A 27,148-nucleotide genomic window follows, 5' to 3' on the forward strand; every position below is an offset into this window, starting at 1 on the left:
GCTCGACTCTTTCCGTTCTCTTTTTCAATGTTGACTATTTGTCTGGATGACACTGTATTTTCGTTGAGAATTTTCTGTTGATCAATGAATGTTTTTATACCAATCGTATTACTTTTAACAGGTGCTGTTGGTTGAGATTGGAATGAATTTGGAACAATTCCAACGCTTTAGAAGAATAAGGCCATTTAAAAAACTTCAGTAGAGAAACGTACATCTTTGTAAATAGTTTTCATTCTCCGTGTAAGCTAACTGGGATATATTAGGGCGCAATCCGCTTTTTTTTTTTTTCAAAGCATAAGGTTTCTGCAAAGTTATTTTTTTAGACGCGAACTGAGGTGAGGTAAGGTCAATATTATAATCGGAGCTTATCAGGGTCATCTAAGCGGCATTGTGCCTGTCTCGCATGTCTCCGCGTGCTTTCTGTCGTAAAATATTTCCCAAAATATTGCCCTACTCAGGATAAGTCCTCTAAATTTCAGACGCAAAAACGCCTTAGATAACTTGCCTCCCCCGTGAACTGTAAAGGATGATAAAGTCGAACCTCCCTGACTAGTCTCGTAAGCGACCACTTTTCCAAAATACCAAAGGTTTGCTTGTCGAAATCACTGACTATAGTTGATTAAACTCCGCCGTAGTTGGCTACACCTAGTAGGCGACTTCGAACACTCCTATTTACGGCGGATAGTTTAAATTGTTTTTACTGTTTTTACCCCCGGTAAGCGACCACCTCACCTGATTCGACCATGACCACGGGTTCCTATATATTGACGCTTATTGCGTAACGAAATGCCATTGCAACCTGATAAGACTTTTAAGTTTGTTCTTGCATGAGAACAGTCTATCTCAGTATCCGAGGTTTGCGGAGTGACTATTGGTGCATTTAAACACTGCCAGTATTACAATTTGGAAAATGCGCTGTACCCACTGAAATATATTCGAATTACAAGTATGTACTCCGGTACCTTCTCTAAATTATTAACCCCTACTTTAGACCTTGTGCAAGTTTTCAAATTGTTACAGCATGTTCAAAGGCCTTTTAAGACTGTAGGATTTGTTTTGTTTGCTTTCAGATTGCCAGTCATGTTTAGAATTTAACCGCGCGATATTCTTATAATTTAAATCTCACCAAAACAAGTACTAAAACACTCTTCAGTCACAAGACAGTCAAATGCATTTTTACACTTGAAATCTGGGTTTAGAGCTTGTTGTGGGCGTTATATGATTCTCATATTTCTTGTCCTGCAGCTGAATGGTTCTCTGCTGAATTTCCTTTCAAAGTCAATGTCCACGTTGTTTTAACACAGGAACGTAAATGGGTGAATTATAGCCTGCGACCAGGCGTTCTTTTTTTTTTCTTCAAAAAAGAACGCCTGATCGTAAGTTAGGTGGATTAAGGTCATACTGACCTGATTAGTGCTTGTTTGGTTAGACTTAGGTTACAGAGCCAGTTACATAATGGTTAATTATATAATAAGTCAAATTATCGTATTTTGATTAGTTCTTATTTATGAGCTAATGGAGAACAGACGTATAGACGACGCATCAACATCGTTTTTGTTTCTTTATTACATAAAACAGTTATATTCCATGTTGCCGTGTGCCAGTACAGTAATAGATCATTGGCAGAGGATGTCAAAATTGTGGTAAGAACATCAGTAGCACACTCGGCTATCGCCTTGGGTTCCACTTTTTTGTTCTCACTTTATTTTGACGTCTCCTGTGAACAGACGCACGGCAACATAGAATCTATTTGTTAAACTGTCGACTATAGCAACGGCAAATTTACTGATAGAAAGGAAACTGTGATTCCGGTCTCGCAATGCGAGATCCGACGACCGACTAATACAGTAAGATCCAAGATACAAACGGTAAAGTTTTCTGATGAAGTATCGCAGAAAACAGGGTTTTTTTTATCAGTATTTATAGAAGAATAGTAACCAGGGTAACTTAGAGATAAAATCGAAAACAACTTGGTGAACTGACATCAGTAACACAACATTGTGTCATGTATTGTCCTTGAAATTACATGTCAGGAAACACCAAAATGAATAGTCGTCTCAAAAGTATGTATCTCGAGTTGTTTTAGCATTTCGAAAGTTTCTTACCGTAGAGAGACATATGAATTTCGTCAATCTATTGTAAATATTTTCGTATCCTGAGATAGCATCGCAGTGCGGGGCAAACTGATGTCACCAAGTCCTTATGTGATATTCGATTCAAAGGTATTTGAAACACCGAACCGTCCTATCTCATGAGCGACCGTCTTCTTTGTCATTGTGAGCACAGAGAGAAACAAAGCCTCTTACAGGACGCCAGGTCTTGCTCCTCTTTTAATCCCATGATTTACTCGTTTTACTCTTCTGAGTGATAATGTTGTCGCGTGCAAACGAGAATATAAGAGCGTCGAAGTCCCGGTCGAAGTATTGACCGGTTTTCATTGGTTAGAAACAGGCCTGTTTTGTTTACTGTTGCCCCGCTTCTCACACTTATCCTACTTAATGTTATAAACCCAATACAAGAGCCAATACTGAAGGGGAACGATAAGGACTCGCGGCCCCTTTATTGCGTGTTTGTATGAGAACTTTGAAAGGGAACACGAAATCTCGGTGCACACATCCATGGAACTTAAAAGAGGCCTCCCCCGTGTAAGGACCTATAAGGAGGCAGAATTTAAAGCGATTCCAAATGCGATAGTGTATTAAATTAAGCGTTTTGAAACTGGACGTGATTCAAGAGCGCAGTCAGTTTAGTATGGCTCTCGACACTAGATGTAAAATCTCTCGAGTTACGACAATTGTGGTGGTGGCCCACGGGTGCAATACGAACTGATATATCTGTACCAGCAAAGATATATGTATTCAAATTTACAAAGCACGTCGAAATCAAAACAAGTCAATTTAAAATGGGTGCTAATATATATCACACTAAAAATATATGTGGCATATTTAAGGCCGATGCAAGTATACTACTATTCTCAGTCATTCAATTCTATCGAGCTCACTTCAGTTATTCCCCAATCGTAAATTCGTTCGAGGTCTCTTCGCTTCAAGAGAAGATCGTTACTTCTAGGGTGTCGCTACTATCTGTCGATATCTGGGTTTTGCTTTCTACTGTGGATTTTTACCATTGGTTTCGGAACTTAACTTAACGTTTCGCTGTCTCTCTTCCTATCGTGCTCGACAAGCTAGCGGACATTCTACTGAACTGTACTTCACTCATTGCATTCCAGAGTAGTCGTAACAGAAAAAGCTCAAACATGGCGGATATTAACATTGTTGGAGTGGTGGCGATTGTTGTGTTTTATATGTTAATCCTTGGCGTTGGTCTCTGGGCTGCATGGCGACGAAAGGAAGGCGAAGAAGAAGCCATGTTAGCTGGCAGGAGTATTGGAATGGTGGTTGGAACATTCACTTTGACCGGTAATATCAAAATGTACCTCCAGCATATTGTTGAGTTACGGTTTAGTTTTCTAACTAGTGATTATCGCTGACAGATTACGAGAGAAGAGATTTCTAATTGTTCTAATAGACACGTATTATAAAAGCAGTCCATCCGCAGACGTTAATTTTTTTGCAACGAGGTATTTTTCCCTTGCGTTCGGACTTTTTCAAATTCCCTGCCGTCAATTTTGCTAATTGTGATCTCGACGACCTCAAGACAAAACAGAAGGTCTGTGGACAGACTACTGTAAAAGCTAATAGCCAAAAACCCACAAATTTTGGTATTGTAAGTCAAAATCACGAGTGATTTCCCTCTTCAAGCCATAACGCACGCAACCATGTTGCATGTTTTCTCACTAAAGCATTAAAGAACATGAAAGACACAATTTTTAGAAACGTTTCTGACTGTTCTGAGCAATAACCGGGCACTAAAGACCTCCTATCGAAGTAGAATACAAGCAATTTTTGGTTCCGTCACTTGCTTTCTGTTAATAGCTATGCCTAATCCAATGCAAAATAATTTTCTACTACCACCCTGCCCCACTCCCGATGGTAACAGTTTGCTCGTTTCCCATAGCAACCTGGGTTGGTGGAGGATACATCAATGGTACTGCAGAAGTCCTTTACGACAAAACCCAAGGTCTTGTCTGGTGCCAAGCGCCTTGGGGTTATGCACTCAGTCTGGCGTTAGGTGAGTAACAAAGTGTCAATGCCTGATATCTTTGGTGCCTTGAATGACAAACTTTGCGGACCCACACTTCTGTTGTCCTTATTAAATGATAATAGACATTGTTGTACAACTGATGTTTAGCGTATAGTTATATGGCAAGATGAGGGCATTCATAAATCAGTTTTCTACTCAATATAATTCTACCTTTCTGTACAAATATAACTCAATTGACTTCCTTATTCGGCTGCGCCCAGCCAGGACGAAACACCTGTCGATATAATTATTAACATCATTTTCGCAAAGGGGTCAGCGTACTCCCGGTCAGTCATTGCCAGTGTTGATGATGCGGCTTAATTTATCGCCTGTATACGTTAATTCCACTCGATGAAGCTACACTGTACATTCTTTAACAGCAGCCATACACTTTGTTGTTGATGATAGTTAACGGTATTTGCCTATCACAGCCTTAATTTTCTATATCTGTCCCCTTATTTTTTCTTTTGTTGCCGATTGGGCGAAAATCAGGGAAAATCCGAGGTTGTTCGCCCATGTGGCTTCTGTTTAATTAATTCACCTCTCAGACCAGTTTGTACTGAGATAACAAAGTCCCAGTAGATAGCTCAGCTAAGTCCGAAGTAAGACAAGCACGCATGTGACACAATCACTTAAACGAGCGTGACGTTTTTTTGCTTATCAGGAGGACTGCTCTTTGCAAAGACCATGCGTGAAAGAGAGTACGTTACAATGCTGGACCCTTTCCAGGAAAAGTACGGTGCACGTATGGGTGGACTGTTATACCTTCCCGCTTTGATGGGCGAGATATTTTGGTCTGGGGCCATCTTATCAGCTCTCGGCGCCACCGTCAGCGTCGTCATCGGCTTGGATCGTTTCACTTCTGTCATTGTTTCGGCGTGTATCGCTATTTTTTATACGCTGTTAGGAGGGCTCTACTCTGTGGCTTACACCGATGTTATCCAGCTCATCTGCATCTTCGTTGGACTGGTAAGTATTGTCAGTGGTGTTCGCTGCTTAGAAATGCGTGGCACTCAAGCTGTCGTCAGTCGTCGGCTGTCATCTGTATGTTTTAGGTCAAGATGGGGCTGGGCTCGCACCAGAAACCAGCAGAACGGGGTTTTTACTAACAGATATCCTAATGATTCTCAGTTGAAACGAGTTTAAAATCGGGAAGATTAGACGAAATATATTTGTCTCACCTTGGTAGGATTTATAGCAATGGTATATCATGATCAATTTATGACTCACTGTAATCCATTGAGAAAGTCAAAACCAGTCAAACAATAGTTCAAGAGAAGTTGTACGAGACTTGGCGAAACGAGAGTACGGTATTGTTGCACGGCTCATATTGTATTGTAAATCATTTAATTACCTGCATGACTTGTGTTTATAGTCGATATAACGCGCGCTCTGATTGGCTAATTCTAGGACATTATTTCCCCGCAATGCCCACAGGCCGATTACGGGCCTGCAAAAAGGAAGCAGAAGGTAATTAAAACTGATGGTTGTCATTGTGTTCGCCTCACTGACTCTCCTTTCTCTACCCTCCTTAGTGGCTCAGTATTCCATTCGCCATGACGAATTCAGCAGTGACCAGCATCTCCAAAGATTCTGGTGATTGGATTGGAGAGGTGCCTACTCCGAAACTTGGAGTTTGGCTGGATTATGCAATGTTGCTGGTAAATGTAGCTCATTCTACAGTAGAACAAGTTTCCTGCGACTGTCGGCCATCTTCAACTTGCTTTCAACAAAGTTAGACAACATATTTTATAACAAAGCGCGACAAGCATCTTAACAAACTGTGTCAAGTATTACAACTGTAGCGGGATCTATCAGAAAACGCACTAGAAGTTATAATCAAGTGTGACGATTACTATGAAGTAATCTCGAAGTCTTTAACAACTATGTTTTGTCTACAAGTGAATATATGAAAGATATATTTGAACTGTGGAGAAAGAGACGAAGACATGATTGATCATCGCAGTTATTAACGCAGCTTGAGCACCACTGTACGGGTGTATTACGCACTCACAATGTGGCGAACTCCCAGCTGACTTGATAGCGAAGTTGGTAGAGCACTGCACTGGTATCGCAGAGGTCATGTGGTTTGAATCCCGTTCAAGCCTGAATTTTTTCCAGGCATTAATTTCACAGCTGCTTTAGTTGTGTATACAACTGGAATGATCAATCATTCCTTCATATGTTTTCCCTCTTTTGAAAGGCTTACCAGAGAGGTGTTTTATTTTAGTCAGCTAATTCAATTTAGAGCTCTAAAATCAAACAGCGTGCATAGCTGACTGATATGAGTTTTATTTCCTCTACAGATATGCGGTGGTATGCCATGGCAAGTGTATTTTCAGCGCGTGCTATCATGTAAGACACCAAATAAGGCCCGGGTACTGTCTTTCTTCGCCTCGTTTGGATGCATGTTCATGGCGGTCCCAGCAATTCTCATTGGGGCCATCGGTGCCTCCACAGGTAAAACGAATACATTATATCCAGCTTCTGCCAGAGAAGTCCCACTTTTCATTTCTTTCGGTCTAATTCTTTGCGAGAATGAACCTTTTTACTTTATGCACTAAAGAATTAGGACATCAAGAAATTTGGATTTCGATCCTTACTGACTTGAAATATCATATCGCGCTGATAACAAACGCATAGGGAAAGCACACCCCGTTAAAATTTAGGAATGCCCCTCTGGGTAATTACAGTCTTAGATCGCAATATTTCGCGAAATCAAATGGTTGTTGCTGTCCTACCATAGATTGGACCCAAACTGACTTCTATAAGCCACCCGGTGGTAACAATACCAACCAGACGGCATCTGTTGACTTCGACAACACACTGATCCTTCCCATGGTGCTTCAATACCTCACACCAACCGCTGTGTCGTTTGTGGGACTGGGCGCGGTGTCTGCCGCTGTCATGTCTTCCGCAGACTCCAGTTTCCTCTCTGCCAGCACCATGTTTGCTCATAACGTTTACAAACTCATCTTTCGTCAAAAGGTAAGAGACAAAAGTTAAACGGTGCTTGCACTCATTGCTACTAGCTCTCTTTCCAACTTTCTCCCCCAAAAGGAGAGAAAAGCTTATAATAAATATTTTCTTCCTTTCCAGGCATCGGAGAAGGAAGTTGTATGGGTGATGCGTTTCGCCATATTTGGAGCAGGCGCGGCTGCCACAGCAATGGCTCTGACGGTTGGCTCCATTTATGTTTTGTTCCACCTGTGCAGTGACCTGGTATATGTAATACTATTCCCACAGCTGTGTTGTGTTATCTACCTTAAAGGCGCCAACACCTACGGCTCCATCATGGGTTATATACTGGGGCTAGTGCTTCGCGTGGGGGGAGGGGAGGACAAGATTGGTTTCCCTTCGTTCATTAAATATCCGTTTTACGACGAGGTGAAAGGTCAGCTGTTTCCCTTCCGCACCCTATCCATGATAGTATCATTTGTCACTATTGTGGTTGTATCGTACTTGATGAAGTTTTTGTTTGAGAGGGAAATTATACCATTGAAGTATGATTTCCTGAACTGCTTCAAGAAATACGACTTCAGCAAACCGTCGGCTGATGAGAAAGGCCAGCCGAAATACACCATGAAAGAAAAAGGAGATAACAACAAGAGTTTTGAGGCAAATGAGGAGTGTGACACTAAGACATAGAGAAATATATACTATAGAACAAGAATATAGAATACCCTAAATCCTATATTAAGCCCTAACTTCATCTTTAGTAAGCTCTCTTTTCTTATGGGAACCTCCTTGCTTGGTATACATCCCTCTCCACCGGTCGAGCTTTTATTCGAAAACCAAACCAAAAAAAGACCGTTTGATTACTGGTGCATTTTAGACACGAATTCACAATGTGTATTCGCAAGATTTTATGTGCCTGTTCTTGGGTTAAAAAAGAGATGACTGTAACACTTTGTTTATCAACGCATCATGCAAATGAGAGTGCTAAGCGGATAACTTCGTTTTACATGAATACATCACTTGCAGGCTTAATAAAGGACTTAGGGTATATGGCAGGATATAGAATTCTAAATGCGAACAATATAGAATGTATGTGGTATAGAATATAGTGTGTATAGAGAATAGAGCATCAGTTCAGTGTGTAGATTTTATAACGTAGAATAGATATAGAATAGTCTCATGATATAGAATAGTCTCATGATATAGAATAGTCTCATGATATAGAATAGTCTCATGACAAGAGTTAAGTTCGGAATAACGAGCACATTTGTTAGTTAGGTGTGTGAACACATTTATGAAGTCACGTTACTTTTGTCGACCTTAAAATACCTGGAAACTTACTCCACAGGAGGAAAATACAAAGGGTATTTCCTGCTTGCCCAATCAGAGACCAAAGTACATCCGAAAAAAGATTTTCTCTTTGTCTACCGGACGTGTAGACTACGAGTAGTCCCTCTTTCGCTTAGTCCGTCGTGTGTGACGCGAAAGAAAACCGCGAGGAAAAAATGGCCGCGCGGACTCGTGGGGGCGAGAAGCACGCAAGTCTCGCCCCCAGGATTTCACGCGGCAATTTTTTTCTCCCGGTTTATTTACGGTCTCGCTTGACGGACTAAGCGAAAGAGGGACTACTTGAAGTCTACCAGACGTGCTGTTGGCAAACCAAACTTCGTGCGTTTGTCCGTCTTTTGTCACTCATGGATTAAAATGTTAATCGGATAATTTGCAGCTTTTTCTGTAAAAACTGCGAAATAAAAGGCATTATGGTGTATCCAGGAGCTTTACCCATGCATGCCATATATATCTGTTATGTATTTATCCGTAGAGCGGATGAAATGTATGTTACCTAGCCAATTAATTACTTATGTACTAGGCACTACTGTGTGTCCAAGAGTTTTACAAATGTACTCATTTATCATATATACCTTTTTTTGTATCAAATCATTAATAATTCATTGAGTTTAAACAAAGGAAATCATGACCGTGACGGTGTTTGAATATCTGATCGTAATTAGCATAGATTTTAACGATTTTATTTCTCCGTTTTCTCCTTAGTTTTAGTCTCGATTGAACACTCAAGACGGTGTTTGACCACATGTCCAAACACCTCAAAGTTCGTCAAAATACTCCGCTGCGCGTCGTATTTTCAACTCTCTTCTCGGTGTTTGGAAATGTGGTCAAACAGGGTCTTTCGTGTTTCATATATTACATCACAATTTGTGCTCTGGATGAAACCATCCAGTAAGTAATAAGGTATTATGCTTTACCTCGTATCCAAGAGTATATATCTTTTACAACGCAATTTGTTTTTTTAATGCGGAATTAGGTTCTAAGAATAGAAAGGAGTGACTGAACAAAATAAACACCAAGCTCGAAAAATCCGCCAGAATATATTTTTATTAATTAATGAGTGATAACTTACACTGACGGCCAAGAGAGTTCCAAGAGCCGCTAACCCAGACAGTGTGATGACTGTTAGATTTCTATTTGATTTATTTACATCTGGTCTGTTCCTGATTATTGGTAGTTCACCCTGAAATAGTGCGATTAGACGGAACACCCTGAGCGGTAACCAAAACATAGGAACATAGGAACATAGGAACATAGGGAACTAACAAGGTTTTACAAGTACCGAGTTATAAAGGGTACATAAAGCAAAAACACTGTATAAAAACGCAATGTTTTTTTGAAACTGTAATGAGCGGTGGAAATAGCGAAGATGAAATTCTCGAGTTCGATTCTATTATTTCTAATTTCTGGAACTTTAAAACTAAAGGACGGTTTTGTTCTTATTATCAAAGTTCTGCAAAAATAAGTTTTCTTTCCGGTTTTTTTACACCGGTCAAATAAACAAGTTCTTAAAGAAGTTACTGCTCCAGAGAGTAATAACAGTTATCTCAGTTCCTTTGACGTATGGTATGTGTAGAAGGGAAGCCATATTTACCATTTTGAAAAATGTTAACATTTATGCAGTTAATAAGAACAACGTTTTACTTTGGGCTTATAAAATTGTTTATAGTTTCAATATTACCAGCTTGCATGCATTGTTGGCCAACTAATTAAGAACATTGTCACTCACTTAGCCTACAGAAACATGTAGTTATTAATAAAGTCGTTCGTTGACTGTTTTATTGATTGATCGATCAGTTCTTATTGTTATTTTCTGAGCTATAGATCGTCAGTACTTTTCGATTCTCTTTCCTTTAACGTTCTTGTCGGTAAATGCCCAATTCCCACATGGGACTGTTCAGAGGAAATTGAACAATACTTAGAATAATAAATACGACTGAAGCCTAAGCTGATAGTTATGAATCAAACATGGCGGCCAGTGAGCCGCCTTCTTTTGTTGTCTTTTGGCTTGTCTCGCAGAGATGTTCACTGTGAGTCACGTCTTCAACGATATCTACAACTTTCAGCTGGATGGATTCTCCGCGATCCGACAGTTTCTCAACAGTAGAACTAGAACGACTTTGCTCTTGATTACTTATATGACTCTCGCTACATTCACTGTTTTGATGACGTCGACGATGATGATGAGAGTGATCACGTGATTGCACGTGTTTGCTTCTGGGAGAAGCCATCCGCTGGTCAACGGATCGCAGGCTCGAAACAGTGGACGAGCTTGAACTGCTCGTTGACCTAGGAACAATCACTTTCACTTCACGGTACGCATGAGCACTTGTGGCTTCAGTGTCCTCCACAACTCCATCGTATCTTACAAATGGGACCATTTCTTTTCGTTGCGCTTGTCTCATGCGTGAAACACCACTCGCCACCTGGGCAAAGGATCCTTTCATCCTCTCCCCAGGGGACTCATTGTTCTGTACATTACTTGTCCTTTCATTAAAGAGGTGATGAGATTTACGTCCAGCTGTTGACCGACCCGGCTGGGCGCGAGGGTGATTGATGCTGCCTTCTTCACTCGACGTGTTGCGATGTCGCTCTAAATTTTTCAAAAATAGAAAACAAGAGAAAACAACGACGCTAACAGTCATACTCTGACGCAAAGAGAAAGTGACCACATTAAACACGCCTTTCCCCTGACTTCTTGTAGGTTTTTTTAGGACTTGCCGAGAGGGAACGCCTAAACTTACAGAACTTGGTGTCGAACTTGGTGTCAAATGTATTCCTAAACAGCTGGTCTAAACGTAGAAACAGGCGGTGCTCACCTGAAGCGCTTCGAAATAGTTTCTTTCTGTCCTCCGTTCTTTCCTAAAATGAAAGCAAACTAAATGAATTTTACGTCAAGAAAAAGAAAATAATACTCTATGAACAAGTCTGGATCTGGCTGTATTTTACATTTATTGACGCGCAGTATTCCGAGAGGTCGGGTGCTTTTTCGGGACGGGTTCATGACTACCCGACCAGTCCTTTAACGCATCAGCGCGCAGAACTACTCTAAGGGGCTGCACCTGTATGAGAAATGTCTACTTACGTATTGTAACTGTAACACCAGCTGACGATTGGAGCTTTGGAGATAATTTGCTTTGGACCTGTAGTAGTAGATTGCAATCCTGGCGAAACAATAAGCTAAGATTCAAAATTACTTTAGAAAAAAACATTAGCTTGCTACGTTCCAAAACAACCCATTGGGCTGGTTAGTGTTAAAAAGAACATAAATTAATCGCCTCGTAGCTCTTGCATTTCATTTGCTACTTACGACATTAATATGAACACTGGTATCACGACGCTAGGGCCACTCAGGTAGTCAAATACGGTGTCTAACAGTGCGGGCCCATTGTCAATTGATTCTGTAAGTACTGTGTACATGTTACGTTTGCCCCTGTGGATTCAGATCGAAGAAACGGAAGTTAAATTCTTGATACCTTGGATATTCCTTAAAAAATGATCTCAAATAAGATCTAGCATCTTGTGAGGTTATAATCTCACTGATGAGGAAGGGAATTGTTCTCAAAATACTTTAAATTTTCAACTATACATCGGAACGGACTTAGTTTATAAAAGGAGCTCAACTGAATCGCCTCGATGCGTTCTTGAGAAATATATCAAAGCCCAGAACAGATTGTAAAGTTTCTTCACCTGAAAGGACCGCACCACTTTGAAGGCTCTATTCTGCAGAAGAAAGAATACAAAAAGCTTAAGCTTCAAGATTTAAGACGTAGTGATTACTGAATGTGGAGATCAATCAAGGGGCAATAGATCTGTTTCAGATCGATTCGGCAAAATAAAATATGAGAGAATACTATGGTCCGTTCAAACAAATCAAGTCAATGATATCATAGATTTGGTGTCATCCGGAACCCAAGGAGTTAAAGTTTACCGAATTTAAGGCAGAATTTTGAAAAAAATCCTTCTAAGTTTCAGCCTACAAATTTTTGGTGTGTGTTTCTAGCATAATTCATACGTTTTGTGCAAGTCTTATAAGCCACACCCACTGCCACGAAGCAGACAAAATTTCAGTTTGTATTCATACTTCGAGTTATGCAATAAATTGTTTCAGGTTTATCGAAGAGCCGGCCGCTTAGTGATCTTTTTAGAGACAGTTGGGAAGTTAATAAACCAAAAGTGCAGCATTGTAGAACAGAAGAACGGGAAAAAAGGAAGCGAAATAGCAGAGCGATCTGTACTCACTCCACAGCGGCGTATCCTACAGCCAGCATGCAAAGGAATAACATCACGAGGAGAAGAAACAAATAGAACCGGTGCGAGGCCTTGAAGATTCTCTTAGGAGGGACATTAGTGACCATCACGGCCCAGCTCCTGATGTACATGATGATGACCAGCTTCAGAATGTTCAGCATTATGAGCCCAGGAGAGAAAATCAGGCCCATCCTTGAAAAAATAATACAACACCTCGTCATTTTAGAGCTAAGAGAGGCCGAGGTGAGTTGAAGTGTTATCAATATATTCGAAACATTTACCCAGTATTGCCATCATCCGCGGGAGTGACTTATCAAACTGGCACGATTCGGAAAATTTGGCTCGTTACTTATATGTTTGTGACAACGACGGGACTACAAGGCTTGTTGCTTGCGTCGGAACTCATTATCCCAGTTGGAGGAGGAAAGGGAGTGCTCGGAACTTGCCAATTCCTGTCGTTTTTCCTCCGGTTTCCGCCTGTTTTCTTCTTCAGTTACCACATACTCTTATTTCTCTCAGTTCCTGCCACCTTGGAAAAGAACACCTGATCGAAGATTACCCCCTCGTTTCCCCATTCTCCCGTAAACTCCCCACCCCCGTTAGTCCAAGGACCCCAATTCCCTGACCCCGACTGCTCCCTCTGACAGTATCGTCAAAGTATTTATAAAAGATGCGTGCTTGTACATGTTGACTCACCAAATTAGTCCTTGGCTGTTAATGAGCTGTAACACATTTTCTGCCAGTTTGAACTCAGGATAGCCTAACTGAAGAAATGTGGGGATAATGACTGAAAACATTTTCTTGAACGTCATTTCTACTAAGAAGGATGACTTGAAAAAATATCCCGGCGCAATAGAAAGGGGTGAAAGGGAATAGTTTTAACAACTTACAACTTTCTCAAGATCCATGAGTCGCCCTTGGAAGCAGTTGAGGAATCTGACAGTGAGCGAGACGAACAAGTCACCAGTCAACACACTGAACACCAGGGCTACCAAGTCAATTATCGTCAACTTAAACAGCTCCTGACCAACTGTAGTCTCCCAACACAGTGAACCACCTAACATAACAGACAAGAGATGTTGTTAATGAAAGAAACTAAATCAAAAAAAGCGAATCTTGTTCGTGTTTTTAAATCGTGGCCATGATGACCTCTGTTCAATAACTTGAGTCCTGAAAATACTGTCAACTACAACACCATGAATACCTCCTTGGCGAACTTTTATTATTTTTCATTCCGTATTACTATCGATTTTTTTGTTTGGTCCCTTCACTCGTGAAAACTCACTGCAGTGAAAAGTTTTTGGTGTTCAACAATTTGGTGTCTTAGCCATTAAAGTATATATAAGTAATCGTATGAATACGAATGCAATTAAGGAATTACACCACGAGTCATATTTGAAAATTCTCTCAAAATTGGACGAGCCTTTAGGCGAGTGCAATTTGAAAGAATTTTTAAATATCACGAGCAGTGTAAATCCTTAATTGCTCGAGCTTTCATACGTTACTCATCTATTACATGATTGGGAAACTTTCGAACGCGTGCGCGTTAATTTGCAATGTAGTGCAATACATTAACGATAAATTGGCCTGCTCTCAGCCAATCACAATGGAATAATTTTCTCAGTCATATAATAAGGAATATAGCTACCGAGAATATCTTACCAGCTGTGACATTTGACGTAACCGTGGTAACAGGAACGTCAGTTGCGTTCGTGGGATCAGAGATAGCAGAGACTTCTAGAGGAGAAACCTTTGACTGCAAAAAGAGAACGTATGACTAAGAAAATGAGTGAGAGGGCCGAGCAAATGAAAATTACGTCGACTGCAAAAATAGAACCGAGTGAACAATGCGAGGAATTAAAGGTTGAAACCAACAAATCTTCATTTCACGTACCTGATTAATTTTGTTAAGGAGAGATATTACCAGCACATACATATTTCCAAGGTACAAAAACATTATCCTGCAAAGAATAACAGAAAAATGCCATGAGAATAAAATGATAAGAAAGTTATTAGTCTCCCAATACTTTCTTCACGCGATGACTCTAAGTTTTTCACAACTTAACCATAGCAATTCCAACAATCAATACACTTAACGATATTTAGATACGCCTTGGCGAAGAGATAGAAGTGTATTACCAAAGGCATAAAGGGGGCAATTGAATCCTTAGAATAAATTTAATAGTAGTAAATTTAAATAGGAATATAGGTCTAGTTATTAACTAGCCAAGCAAAAGTTTTCATCGACAGAAATCCGTATTAACCTTGAGAACTGTCTTCTGTTCTAAAACCCAAGGAGTGAGAAGCGATAATTGGGGATAATATTTATTTATTTATTTATTTATTACTTATATTGCGCTTTTTCTATAAAAATTGTCAAAAGCGAATAAAGGCTTTGTACAATGCAAAATACCTGGTCAGCTCCCAATAGAGTGCAACTCTTGGGTGATATTGTTCTATCAAGGAAATCAATTTAAAAAATACTGGACACACAGCATTCATGCCAGTGATGGCTAAAGAGATCTGTGAGATAAAACAAAAAAAACACCAGTGATTACTGTGCAAGAAAATAAAACCAAATGTTTTGCAGTGTCAGAGCTTAGAATTGCATTGCTGGATCGAATAAGAAATGTAATTATTAAAATATCCACTTCTCATTAGAAGCGATCGGAGTAGAGCGGCGAAACGAGAGAAAAGAAGAAACTCTTCGGAGTAAGAAGATGACGGTGTAACCATCTTGAAAGTCGCGTCAGAGCTATGCCCGTCAGTGAACAGCCGTTCCCTAATTATATAAATCTCGCCATATGAAAGACTACCGACAAACCAGGAGGCACAGCGTGAAAATGGTGATTTTTGAAGATGAAGAATATATTTAGCAGCCTTTGTTTTACCTCATATTGTTCCAACACAGTCGGCGGTTTGCCTTCTTTTTCTCTTTCATCTGAACGCTTGACAACCAAGTAGATTAAATATGCACTGGCACTTAACACTCCAAGCACGAACACATTGGCCAATACACGACGAGCTATGAGGCTCTTTCTGAAATGTAAAGGTTAGTCTGATAAGAAACAACAGCCTAGAAGCGCAGCTTTACACTGTCTTACTCGCGTCAACAACAGCAACAACAACAACAACAACAACAATTTTCTCCAGTTATTTAACAGTGAAGGAAAAAGGAGACTCCTCTGTCGTGCATTCCGTCCTTAACCGTGACTCAAATCGTTCGCCTAGACTTTTTATACCTGCCATTGTGGCGTTAGACTTGAAAACCTATCAGATTTTAGTAAGCAGAAGTGATCTAAAAGAGAAAAGACTTAAGAGTGAATGCCTATAAAAATGGACCTAAATCGCCTATCAATGGCACAGGTCGAAAAATTGATTTCGCTTGTATTTTGTCCATAGATAGGTCCTAGTAAGAATAGAAACGGACCATAGTTAGTTTCTGCTAATACAGCTTTCTTTGGTAGAAATACGCCAAAAACGATTTCGACCCGACTGGGCTCAAAATCTACTCCCGGTTTTGCTTAATTTTCCGAATATTTGATTGCTTCGCGCTCCGCAGAACAACTACTTGAGAATCTTTCAATGGATTTTATATTCAGTTCAGGTCTTGGTAGTATGACTGAGCGAAAAATAAAATAAATCAAAGTTAGTTTTGAGCCCGAAAAGAGGTAAAACTGAAACGCAAAATTTTACAGTATGTCGCAAGAGAATTATTGCTTAAAAACATCGCCATATTTTTCTATGGGCTATAACTTTAAATACCATAAAAACACTTTCTACGGGTTAAATATACACCCACCTGTTAGGATATCAAAAAATATCTCTGGGCAAATGGTTTCAAGTCGCCCGCCTTGGCCTGTGTTTCTCATAGATTTTGCCCAAAATCCGCCGTTGGAATGTAAGCAATTGCGTGACGCGGATAGCCACTCTCGAGTAAAATATTCGTTTCCAGCAATCCGATGAAAGCAATTCTTGAAACGTTGTGTGGATAAAATAATGGAAAATGTTTTTTTTTGTTGTTTTTTGTTTTTGTTTTTTTTGTTTAACTTAGTATAAATATATATGTTTTTTCATTTGCATTGCGACACCCACGACATCCATGATAAAGAACGTTACTACAGTACTCCGGGAAATGATTTTAACACTTGTTTATTTTATTGATTTCACTGATAACTTACAACACAGTAGCAGTTTCAGAGATACACTTAACCAATCCTCTATGATTTATGGCAACTGAATCATTGACTGACAAATAAAGTCAAGTGGAAATACCATAATTTCTATAGACTACTAGCTGCGTGACGGCATCTCAGCTCTTCTAGCTGTGTAGAAAATTTGTACCTACACAATATGCTCAAACTCAGCTAGAAAACCTGGAATTTCTTGAATTGAATTAGCCGAGGAAGAAATTGCGTTTAAGTTTCAATCATACTGGGAAAAAAATCCATCTTTTCTACTTTGGTTGTTTGATCAATTAACTGAAATTTGCAGATCAAAACACTGGTAGACAAATAAACATTACAGTGGTCGATCTAGAACTAGGTTTACAATAAAGGAGTTCCCGAATTCATCAATTTTAGAGTATTCGGATTAGTAGGGGTTTACAGTGAAAGGATATTCGGATTCTTAATCGTTTATACACGACGATAACTCCGGGAACATTCATGATGGAATGGTTAACAAGCAGTTTGTTGCCTCGACAACGAGAAACAAAATGCCTCCGAAAATAAGGCTAGGGGTAGGTTGAGACAGTCTGAAGTTTTCTTTCAACTCGCTGACCACGGTACTGTTGTCCATCATGCCAGGTTCCTCCAGGTATTTACTTAGGGTTTAGGGTCGAAAACCGTCGAGGTTTTCGATCGTGCCATCGTCGTCATCTGCGCAGTAAAGTATAAATTGGGCACGGTTTCTGAGGAGTATGGCATTACCCATTATAAAAGTGATTACTTACACCTGAAACAGCACGAGGTAATCACCCAGCGACCGCCATCAAATGGCCATCAATGCGCCTACGACTCGACTACGACTGGATCATGTAATCCGCCATTTTCGTTCCACCGCAAACTCAAAAGATCACAGGCGGAAAAATATCTGGATTCGAGAGAAAATCGTTCACACGACAAAACTCTCCGGATTCAAAAGTTTTCGGATTCAAAGTTCCCACTTTAAATTCCGGATTCAAAATCTCCGGAGACACGACCAAACCGGGGGGTTTTTATTTCGGTTTCGTCCACTTTTGTGTAAATGGCAAAATCAATCCGGCACTAAAACATTCTGGATTCATCACGAATCCGGAACAATTTCCACTAGTGTAAACCTACAATCCTGGCCATAAGTTGTTGGGACACCTCCCATTTTTGCGCGCTGAAACCCACGATTTCAACTACGTCCTTAACGTTTTAGAACAAAAGATGAATGGAAGCAAGTACAATTGACCCCCCCCTCTCCCCTAGCAATGTTGCATGAAAATGAAGCTATTCTGAAGACTAGATTGGATGTGGGAAAAAAGGAAAAAGGGACAATAGAAAGTGGTTAGACAGTTGTGTTGGAACCAAACGCGATTGCTGAAAAATCGCTATTATTGGAATAAGACGTGAATATCTATCTTATCGTCTCTTTAGTTCGAGAATACTGTTCTAGGAGGCGAACAACTCTTGAAACGAGGCTATTCTGAGGCTATTGTCAAGGATTTTTTTTCTTCAAGATTTTTATCAACATTGACAGGGGGAGGGGGTAGGCGGGCTTGCGCGGTTTTGGTCTTAAGAGAGGCTGCCTGTGAAGTCATCTGCCGTAACTGTCCCAACACTTTTGACCAGGATTGTAGTCTTAAATGAACAGCGAACATCCATCTTGTTTTGTTCGCGGAAGTCGGTCACAGAGGAGCGAATTTCAATGAAATATATATATAATTTGATTAAGCAATTAGCCAAAAATAGGTTGGCCGCCAAAACAGTTTAGGGTTTAGCCTAACTTTAACCTTAAGTTTTAAGACTGAAGAAAAAAAGGAAAAAGCACTGAGCATTTCAGTTGTTTGAAACAGAAACATTCGCGCACAATGAACTATGTATAGTACGTGGGTAACCAGGAAAGCAATCCGTCCAGCACAGTAATTGTTCAAATTAACAGCTTACCGAGACACTCGCACCGTCGATGCCTCTTATTTATGACTTTTAGGATTTGTTTACTTTACTTTTTCCGACTTTTTAGCAGGAGAAAAAGCACTAAATGTGCTGGCACAAATAAAAAGGTTTAACCGAAAATCGATCCGTCGGAATCAACAAATACAAATTTAATCACTGTAGCGTTCCTTCAGATCACGTAAGGCTACAAACCAACAATATCAACTTTTCATTACGCTTAACAAATGAACTTAGAACGATTTTCTTTCTAGAACTCGTTCTTGTAATTAAAATGATCAGAGAAAGAACGACAGCCTAAAACGACATAGCAGTAACACCCGAACTCCGAGTAAATTGCTTTTAATTGGCGTTTTTAATTGACGAAATTTCCAAAGCGATGACTTTCAAAATATAAAAGTTAAAAGTGGTCCATTATGTTTTTCTTTTTTCACCCAAATGTTCTAAGATAGCCATCTGCGGTTTGTTGGAAACGAATTATGTATTCAGGGTGACCGCCAGAGTCACGCAATTGTTTACATTCTCACGGCGGTTCAGGGAAAAATTCATGAGAAGCACAGGCCAAGGCGGGCGACTTAAAACCATTTGCCCAGAGATATTTTTTGATTTTCAAACAGGTGGGTGTACAGTTAACCCGTATAAAGTGTTTTTATGGCATTTAAAGTTATAGCCCATAGAAAAATATGGCGATATTTTAGTGCTATAATTCGTTTGAAACACATCGTAATATTTTCCGTTTGTGTTCGATCTCGTTTCAGGCTGAAACGAAGCCTCGATTTATTTTATTTTTCGCTCAGTCATACCATGAAGACCTGAGCTGAATGTAAAGACCATTGAAAGATTCTCAAGTAGCTGTTCTGCGGAGCGCGAAGCAATCAAATATTCGGAAAATTCAGCAAAACCGGAAGTAGATTTTGAGCCTAATCGGAAAAAAATCGTTTTTCGCAAATTTCTCCCCAAAAAAGCTGCATTAGCAGAAACTAACTATGGTCCGTTTGTTTACTAGCTAGGGCCAATCTATGGGCAAAAAATGAGCAAAATTGATTTTTCGACTTGTGCCGTTGTTTGGTCCATAATTATGGGCACTGGCTCTTAAAAGCTGGTTAAAAGCCCTCAGGGGTGTAGCTAGTAATAGGCAAACCGAGGAACTTGCCAAGGAAAAATTCTGAATTTGTTTATTTATCCTGTCAGAGACACATGCACTAATAAAAAAAAAGATTAAAAACGACCGTATGACTTGTATATAATGCAACTTAAGATTTACTGAACTATAGCGGCATACAATAACTTATTGTATTGTCTTGTAAGCACCCAAGACGTACTTGTTTGTCGTTTTGCCTTTCTCCACCGCTTCCAATATTTGTTCCTTCAAGGAAAGAATGGAGATGATACATGTTCGATAAGATTTTCAGTTACAAAGGAAAAAGACGAAAAATTATTTTTTTTACTTAAACTTAAAAAAGTGGAACAATTTTCAAACTAGGGAGACTTTGTCAAGTAGGTACCTTATAATACGAATAACTGCAAGTGTTATCAGACAAAAGATGCATGAACTTAGGGAGACAGTACAAGTGGTGAGAAGAAAGAAACAAAGAATTTCAAATTGAGCAAAGTATGATAACGTAAACCTACATTCAGTATGCTATCTAAAACTGAAAGTCCAACCTCACACTTTCCCTTAAAAAGCGCATTGACGAGGTTGGTTGTGGCGTCTGCCTACCTTTATTCCCGTAGTAAGTGAAGCTAGTTTGTTGTCAGCGGTTTCCCGCTCGGTGATGAGAAAGTCCCAGGCTGAGAACACTCGCCAACCGAAAGGATACTGATCATTTTGACCCGACGACTTTACCAGACGCTGCTCGTGAGTGATACTACAGGAATAAGGTAAAAAGTTTAAATCACAAGAACGCAATTGAAGTTCCCATTCGCACTTTTAAACATGTAACTGACGACAAGTGCGAGAAGGTCACGTGGAACATTCAAAGTTAAAAGAGTTTTAAACAGAATGAGCAAACCAGATTTAAAACTTCAATGGGACGAAAGTAGAAAGGGTGTTCTTACGCCCTAAGCACAATGATGATGCTGAAAAGATAGGCACCCAGAAACACCACGAAGTAAGCCAACGGAAGAGGATATTTGACCACACCCACTTGGATGGCTTCGTTTCCATAGTAACCATAAAATAAGAAAGAGTACTCCAGGTGACCCTGTGAGACAAAAATGGAAGAGCATTATTTTTTTCTTAGTCACAATATCTGTTTGAATTTGATTTAAGAAGTGTATTCTAAGGAGTCCTAAAGTTTATAGCCTTTCAGCGCAGAGAAGCCAAAAAAGTGAAATCAGGTCGATTGCCTCGACTTCAGCGCAAAGCACTTACCTTGGCATCAAGAACTGATGTGAGACGTTGAGCTGTGTGTTTCTCGCTCTCAGGAATATTAAAAGCAGTCGAAGGGCTCATGAGCTAAAACAATCAAACAACATTTTTAATTAATGTTCATTCAACAAAATTACTAAAGGATCCTAGAAAGTACTACTATGTCCATTATGTTTAGTCGAGAATCCATTGATGACGTCAAAAGACATACAGCAAACGAAGGAAGAAAACCTCACACCACCTTTTTTTTTTAAATACAGGGATGGGTTTCAACCAATTATTTGTAAAATACAAGGAGAAAAAAATACTTTATAACAGAATAAGTAAGGTATTGCCCTGCTTTAGAGATGGAAGAACAACAGAAACATCATGTAATTGGTTACGGAATGACTCTTTCATAGCTCAAAGGAGAGGAAGCTCACTAACTGGAAGTCTATTATTTTAATTATCATTAACTCTCGATAGTAACCCTTTTTTCAATAGACGGTTTAGCCAAGCGAGAGTCGCACCGTGGCGGTAGTTACTCATTGTGAATTTCTCAATCTCTTCAGCAGATGTTGGAAAAATTCACTCAGCAGCTTACCTGTGGCGCGATGACAAAAATGGTGATAAAAGTTAAGAGAATAAAGTTAATCCACACCAGAGAACGTAAAAATACGAAAAAGGAACCAATTCCAGCACCAAAATGCCCTGAGGAAAAAATACAGTACTGTATATTGATGCAAGACACAAGTTATAGAAGCTAAGCCTGTGTGAAGGATGGGCTAAGTAAGAAATACACTCCGTACTAAAAAACAGTGCAAAACTGAATCAAGCATCTCCTAAGTTATCTCGTCAATATAACGCGCTAAATTTATACGTCATATTGCTTTAGTTAGCGATTTCTCTAGATCTTGTACGGCGAATACGGCGCCAGGGATAAGTCAAATTATCGGAGATACGCTTACTTTAACATTCCAGTTAAAGCGGAGAGCGCTAGTACTACTCTGGAGTGACTTTGGAGCCCTTGTCATTTTTATGGTGCAGGTTGCCTTATAGGACTCCCGGTTGAATGACGTTTAGTGACAGTTTGGTAGAACTGGCAAATATTTTGAAGTTGACTCAGACCTACATTTTGTTTTATTTTATCAGTTTATGCCGTTATGGTTCGATCCCTGAACTCACCTTGGATGTTTTTTATCCTTTTTTCCCATGGAATGAAGAACACAATGAAATTTTTGAACTGTCTTTTCACTTGCCTAAAAAACTGTTAAACAAAGTGATAAAGAAAATACTATTCGATGAGAGAAAATCGCCACAAAAATCAACCTTTTTCATTCGTTGTGATGTTGGTACAAAGGTGAGAAGATACAAAACAATAAATGGTGAAAAGATCTTAAGAAGATCGTTGGGTAGGCACACGGAAGAATAGCAATTTCTATTTCGATGTTGCTATGAACAGTGTCAGTCACACATAATCAGAAGGATTCATTTCACTCCGGAGTGCGGGCCCTCAGGAAGATTTATAACACTTTACGGTTAGATATTAATGACTGTGAAGTATGTTAAAGGAAACGTTCACCAGAAGTCCCGAAACATTACGAATAACACTGAAGATCTTAACAACAACAACAACAACAACAAAACAGCATATGTTCTTATCTTGTTTGACCAAAGGTGACCAATAAACTTGAACTTGCACCATGCCTAATGAACTGGACGAGGTGGGGAAGTCTTCAACAAGTAAAATGCAAGTGTCTGGCCGTGGAATGGTAACAATACCAAAACAATCCGAAGTCACCAATTAAATAGACTAAACTCAGTGAACATTACGTACCCTTATCCTAGACTCTTTGAAATGCTGTAACTTATTCAGATCACCGGAATGTTGCTCCACGTAATTTTTGGCATTTCTGTAGAGAAGTAAGAAGAATAGGCCATCTGTATTACATGGCCACAACTACTTGGTGTTTTCATCACGAAAACATAAAAGCGAGGATTCCCGTATCAGAACATATCACCTACTTAATACTTATTTTAATCAACGACACTAGGATTTTGGTTTTTCGTTTCTCTATTATGATAATAGCGAAAGGAAAAACCAAAATCCTAGGGTCGCTGATTAAAATAAGTACTGGGGACTTTGATGTAACACTCAAACGCCTTTACAGTAATCCTTTAATTTTTTTCTTGTTAGTAGAAAATATACTTCGTTACATTTTCTGTTTAAATTGGAAACTGTTATTTTAGTTTTGGTTTCCGGCATCTTCAAGCTCGTTTTGCATAGTCGCTGTTTCTTGAAGTAAATTTAGCACAGAAGCTCGTCTGCGACGGAACAAACCAATTCATTTGTCCATCTCAAATGTTCTGCACTCACCGCATGGTGCTTGCAAATGAGCTTGCAAATATTTAATAACCGATCCTTACAACTGTGCGTGGTTCTGAAAATCGTTCTTTGCTACGTGTTTACCTTAATATTTGTAACTTTCTCTGCATAGTCCAAGGCTTTTCTCGCAGGCCTCCGATGATTTCCAGCTGCATCTGAATGTTCTCAAACACATCAGTGAACATATCTTCTGTTGACGTTTTTTGCTGGGAATCACTGCAAGATAGTGAATTGGGAGGGTATCTAATGATGTTCTTTCAATATCATTTTTTTTCATGAATATGCCATTCTTACCTTGCTGAGGACACAGCTGGCTCCTGGTTCTTGTTCTCATCCTTATCTTTGCTCAGTTTTTCGTTTACCTCAGCCAATTTTGAAGTACGTTTCCTAAACCTCAGAAGTCTGGATCTCGATTTCTTTTCGTTGAGATCATCCGGGGTATCCCTGTCTTGGGTGCCACCATTTTTGTCCCTCTCCGAGCTGATGCTTACCTCAAAACCTGTTTGGGACAGATGTGTTGCTGAGATGTGAGATGTAAGATGTACGCTTTGACATGGCTATGGTTGACAATGTAAACTGATGATCGTAAGCAATCCCTCAAAGTATTTACTCGGGTTTTTATTTGCTTTGCTTAGCTCTATAACTGCTTTAAACCTCGTCCTATTATTCTGCTTTTCAAAACAATCGGAGTCAAAAACGCATACCACCACCACCCCCAGTTCAAGGGTAGAAGAAAGCGAGGGCACCCAACCAAAACTAGAGAAGGTTCGATGCACAAAGAGTCAAGAGCACCAGGAAAGGATTAGAATATGATCATCCAGCTGGTCCAGAACAAGAAACTTAAAAGTGGCTTGAGTTTGGGGATAGCAAGTACCACCACCACCATCATTACCGTCGTCTTCATCTTCGTCTTCGTCGTCCTCCTCGCCCTCGCCCTCGCCCTCCTTCTCATCATCATCATCATCATCATCATCATCATCATCATCGCCATCATCGTTATCAGTAGCATAGTCATTATAATTACAACTATCACCACGAAAGACATCTTTTGACCACGAACCTTGATGTTTATGATTTATGTCAAACCGAACGCGCGTAACTACATGAGCACTCGAAAGTCAAGGATTTCCATACTTCTGTTTTATTTTAAACGAACATATTTGGTTAACGTTACCTCTTATCTCGGAAGACGTTCTGGTTCCACTTGTCGACATTTTAACCCTTCAAGTACTCATTATCATCGCAACACTCAACTCCTGAAATGGCTGCAAAAGAAGAACCGTTAATAAAAGTAGATAAGCTGAGCTTTTAACAAGAGAGCGAAGCGAGAGTTAAAAGCTGCGCTTTGTTTATACATTTGAAGCCGTAGTTTGTATTCAGTTTTCGCCAGCCAGGGATTCCACGACTCACCTACTCTCTTGTACGTGTGTAATCCTCTTGTATAATGAGAAATTACTCGGCACTGATTTGGTATTTGTACAAGCACTGCAAGTAAAATGAATTTAACAAACCGCAGCTCTTAAAAGATCATAGAGTACGCCAACCTTGTTTTGCGTGGGAGTTAGATGCCGGATGTTTTTAGGTGATTAAAATCGAATGATTGAATGAGTGAATGCTGAGCAGATTGCACAAGCCTGTGATTAATGCTTCACACTGATCACGGACAACATTTAATAACTAATCACGTTTACATTGACCTTGGGTAGCGAGCCACAGATTGCTTTCGTGTACCATCACATCACCTCTAGTCATTTTTGGTACAATTGTATTGTTACTATCTTCGTCTCTCTTGTGTTCGTTTTAATTTATTTTTCGTTTATGCATAACAGTCTTCATCTTCTGAGATTGATCTGGAAACATCTAAGAGATCGAAGAGGAAGTAAAAACATCTGCAGGTGTATAAATGTCGTATTTACCTGTCTAATTTTCTTAACATCAATTCAGCCCGAACAGCAATAAATATAAAAGACATATATCTGTATATCGTAGGACATAACACTAATAGAATGCTTACCTTGTTGCTTAGCGAAAAAGCAAAAATATTAGCTGAAATTTATGAAGAAAATCGTGTTTAGCATTACATAAGGTTCCTTGCTAATTACGCAGTATAGTTTTAAAAAGGTATATCTTTACCATAATGACAGAATTTTGGTTCACAGATAAACATCGCTAAAGTTTGGTTCTGCAGTAACAAATTCAGGATGTTTTTAAGGAGAGGGAGGAAAACATTTTTTTTATTTTGAATACTTCACCAAAACAGCGCCCTTCAACCTTTCCAAAACGAATGCTGCCGAGGGTTTCCAGTTCAGTTAGGGCGACTACATTTAGTGAATATGTTTGAAACAGAAATTTAAATTAAGGTTACCTAGCAAAGAAATAAAATATTGGCCATAGATATTGATATTTTAATCTGGGTCTTTGATTAAAAATGCTCGCTGCTTAATAATGTTCTAGCGGTTATGATTATAGAAGTAGTATTCCTAAATATCTTTTTACCTACTGTTTGGAAGATCATCGTAATCTTTGGATTTCGTGTCGCTTTTCTACCTCTTAAAACGTACGGGAGTCATTTCTGTATAAAGGACTCCGTGACAAATTTGCGAATTCTCTGTTTCCACATTTACATAATTCCGTGCTTTTGATCGAAAAATAGTTTATTTTGTTTTGTCGCCTAATTGTTCTGCAAGCGAATAAATAAAGCGAACGGCCTAGATTACAAGACTGAAGTTCCCCATGATCATTAATAATAAATAATGTTCAAAGAGAAAAAGATCTTAACATTACAGTTTCGTCGTTTTCCAACAGTAATGCAGGGCCGCCGGCGTAAGAGGGACTTTTAGAAGATGGAAACCTTGAGGAGCAGGCATCACCCTGCTCTGCTTAACCGAAGTAAGAAATTGCTATTTGCTTTTTGTTTTACTGATTCTCTTTTTCTGGTTGTAGTGCGAAGATTCGTATAAATTATAACGGGTTATAAACAGGGCGTAACAAAGGGAAAGTGTTTCTAATCAATGAAATCTTCGGCTGTACAGAGGTCACCCAGCATAACAGTTTCCAAAGATGCCCCGGAATCGGCTGAGGAATCAAGAAGCAGCCATGCGTATAAGATTTGATGGTAAGTCCTAATCATATATAACTGTATTTTCTTCAGTTTTTACTAGTTTTGAATGGTATCAAAGGAACACTCAATCTCGATTTGATTACAAACACGCAATGAAAAGCAAAGGCGGGAAGAACTTCATTAGCATACTGCCCCAAGTTAATTTTAGATTGTAGGCCTAGCAGGTATTCCACGAATAAATAAAAGTTAAGTCAAGCCTCATAAAAGAGTAAAAATGGGCGTAAAGGGCGTTTCTTATTTTATTTTCGTTCTTGAATTGCGGGTAAAAAGCGACACCTCTTTGAAAGAGACCACCGGTCAAGTTGGCAACAACAATTACTGGACGAGCTACATTTGTTCAAAAAAAAAAAAAAAAACGTAATAGCGTGCATGCAATGAGACAAACATAGTAACGAAATCCCGGTTCGGGTTTTTTCTTTCTAACGAATTTTTATACCACAGCCGTACCGGTA

The 27,148-nt window shown here is 39.5% G+C and overlaps 1 protein-coding gene, 1 long non-coding RNA gene and 1 pseudogene across 3 annotated transcripts; 1 reads left to right on the forward strand and 2 right to left on the reverse strand.

Moving 5' to 3' along the window:
- Positions 1 to 1,414: 1,414 nt before the first annotated feature.
- On the forward strand, positions 1,415 to 7,970 carry LOC145489712 (high-affinity choline transporter 1-like; annotated as a pseudogene). The gene is made up of 7 exons (XR_014049622.1): positions 1,415 to 3,419; positions 4,018 to 4,131; positions 4,808 to 5,112; positions 5,679 to 5,804; positions 6,450 to 6,603; positions 6,890 to 7,131; positions 7,243 to 7,970. The product of XR_014049622.1 is annotated as a high-affinity choline transporter 1-like (transcript).
- Positions 7,971 to 10,225: 2,255 nt separating this feature from the next.
- On the reverse strand, positions 10,226 to 23,832 carry LOC145478140 (transmembrane channel-like protein 3; the record flags this gene model as incomplete). Its single annotated transcript, XM_081456101.1, has 20 exons — positions 10,226 to 11,041; positions 11,268 to 11,310; positions 11,534 to 11,612; positions 11,759 to 11,881; positions 12,139 to 12,171; positions 12,691 to 12,891; positions 13,396 to 13,463; positions 13,590 to 13,756; positions 14,362 to 14,455; positions 14,594 to 14,660; positions 15,113 to 15,222; positions 15,591 to 15,738; positions 20,162 to 20,205; positions 20,560 to 20,707; positions 20,898 to 21,043; positions 21,214 to 21,297; positions 21,794 to 21,900; positions 22,375 to 22,456; positions 23,027 to 23,102; positions 23,660 to 23,832. Coding segments are annotated over 20 exons (2,631 nt in total), but the record flags the coding sequence as incomplete, so codon positions are not given.
- Positions 23,764 to 24,970, reverse strand: LOC145489702 (uncharacterized). The gene is made up of 2 exons (XR_014049617.1): positions 24,750 to 24,970; positions 23,764 to 24,074 (listed from the first exon to the last, which is right to left on the reverse strand). It is a non-coding gene; the product is annotated as an uncharacterized LOC145489702 (long non-coding RNA).
- Between the last annotated feature and the right edge of the window lie 2,178 nt (positions 24,971 to 27,148).

Source organism: Orbicella franksi, chromosome 1 (assembly GCF_964199315.1).
Source record: "Orbicella franksi chromosome 1, jaOrbFran1.1, whole genome shotgun sequence".
Lineage (NCBI taxonomy): Eukaryota > Metazoa > Cnidaria > Anthozoa > Scleractinia > Merulinidae > Orbicella > Orbicella franksi.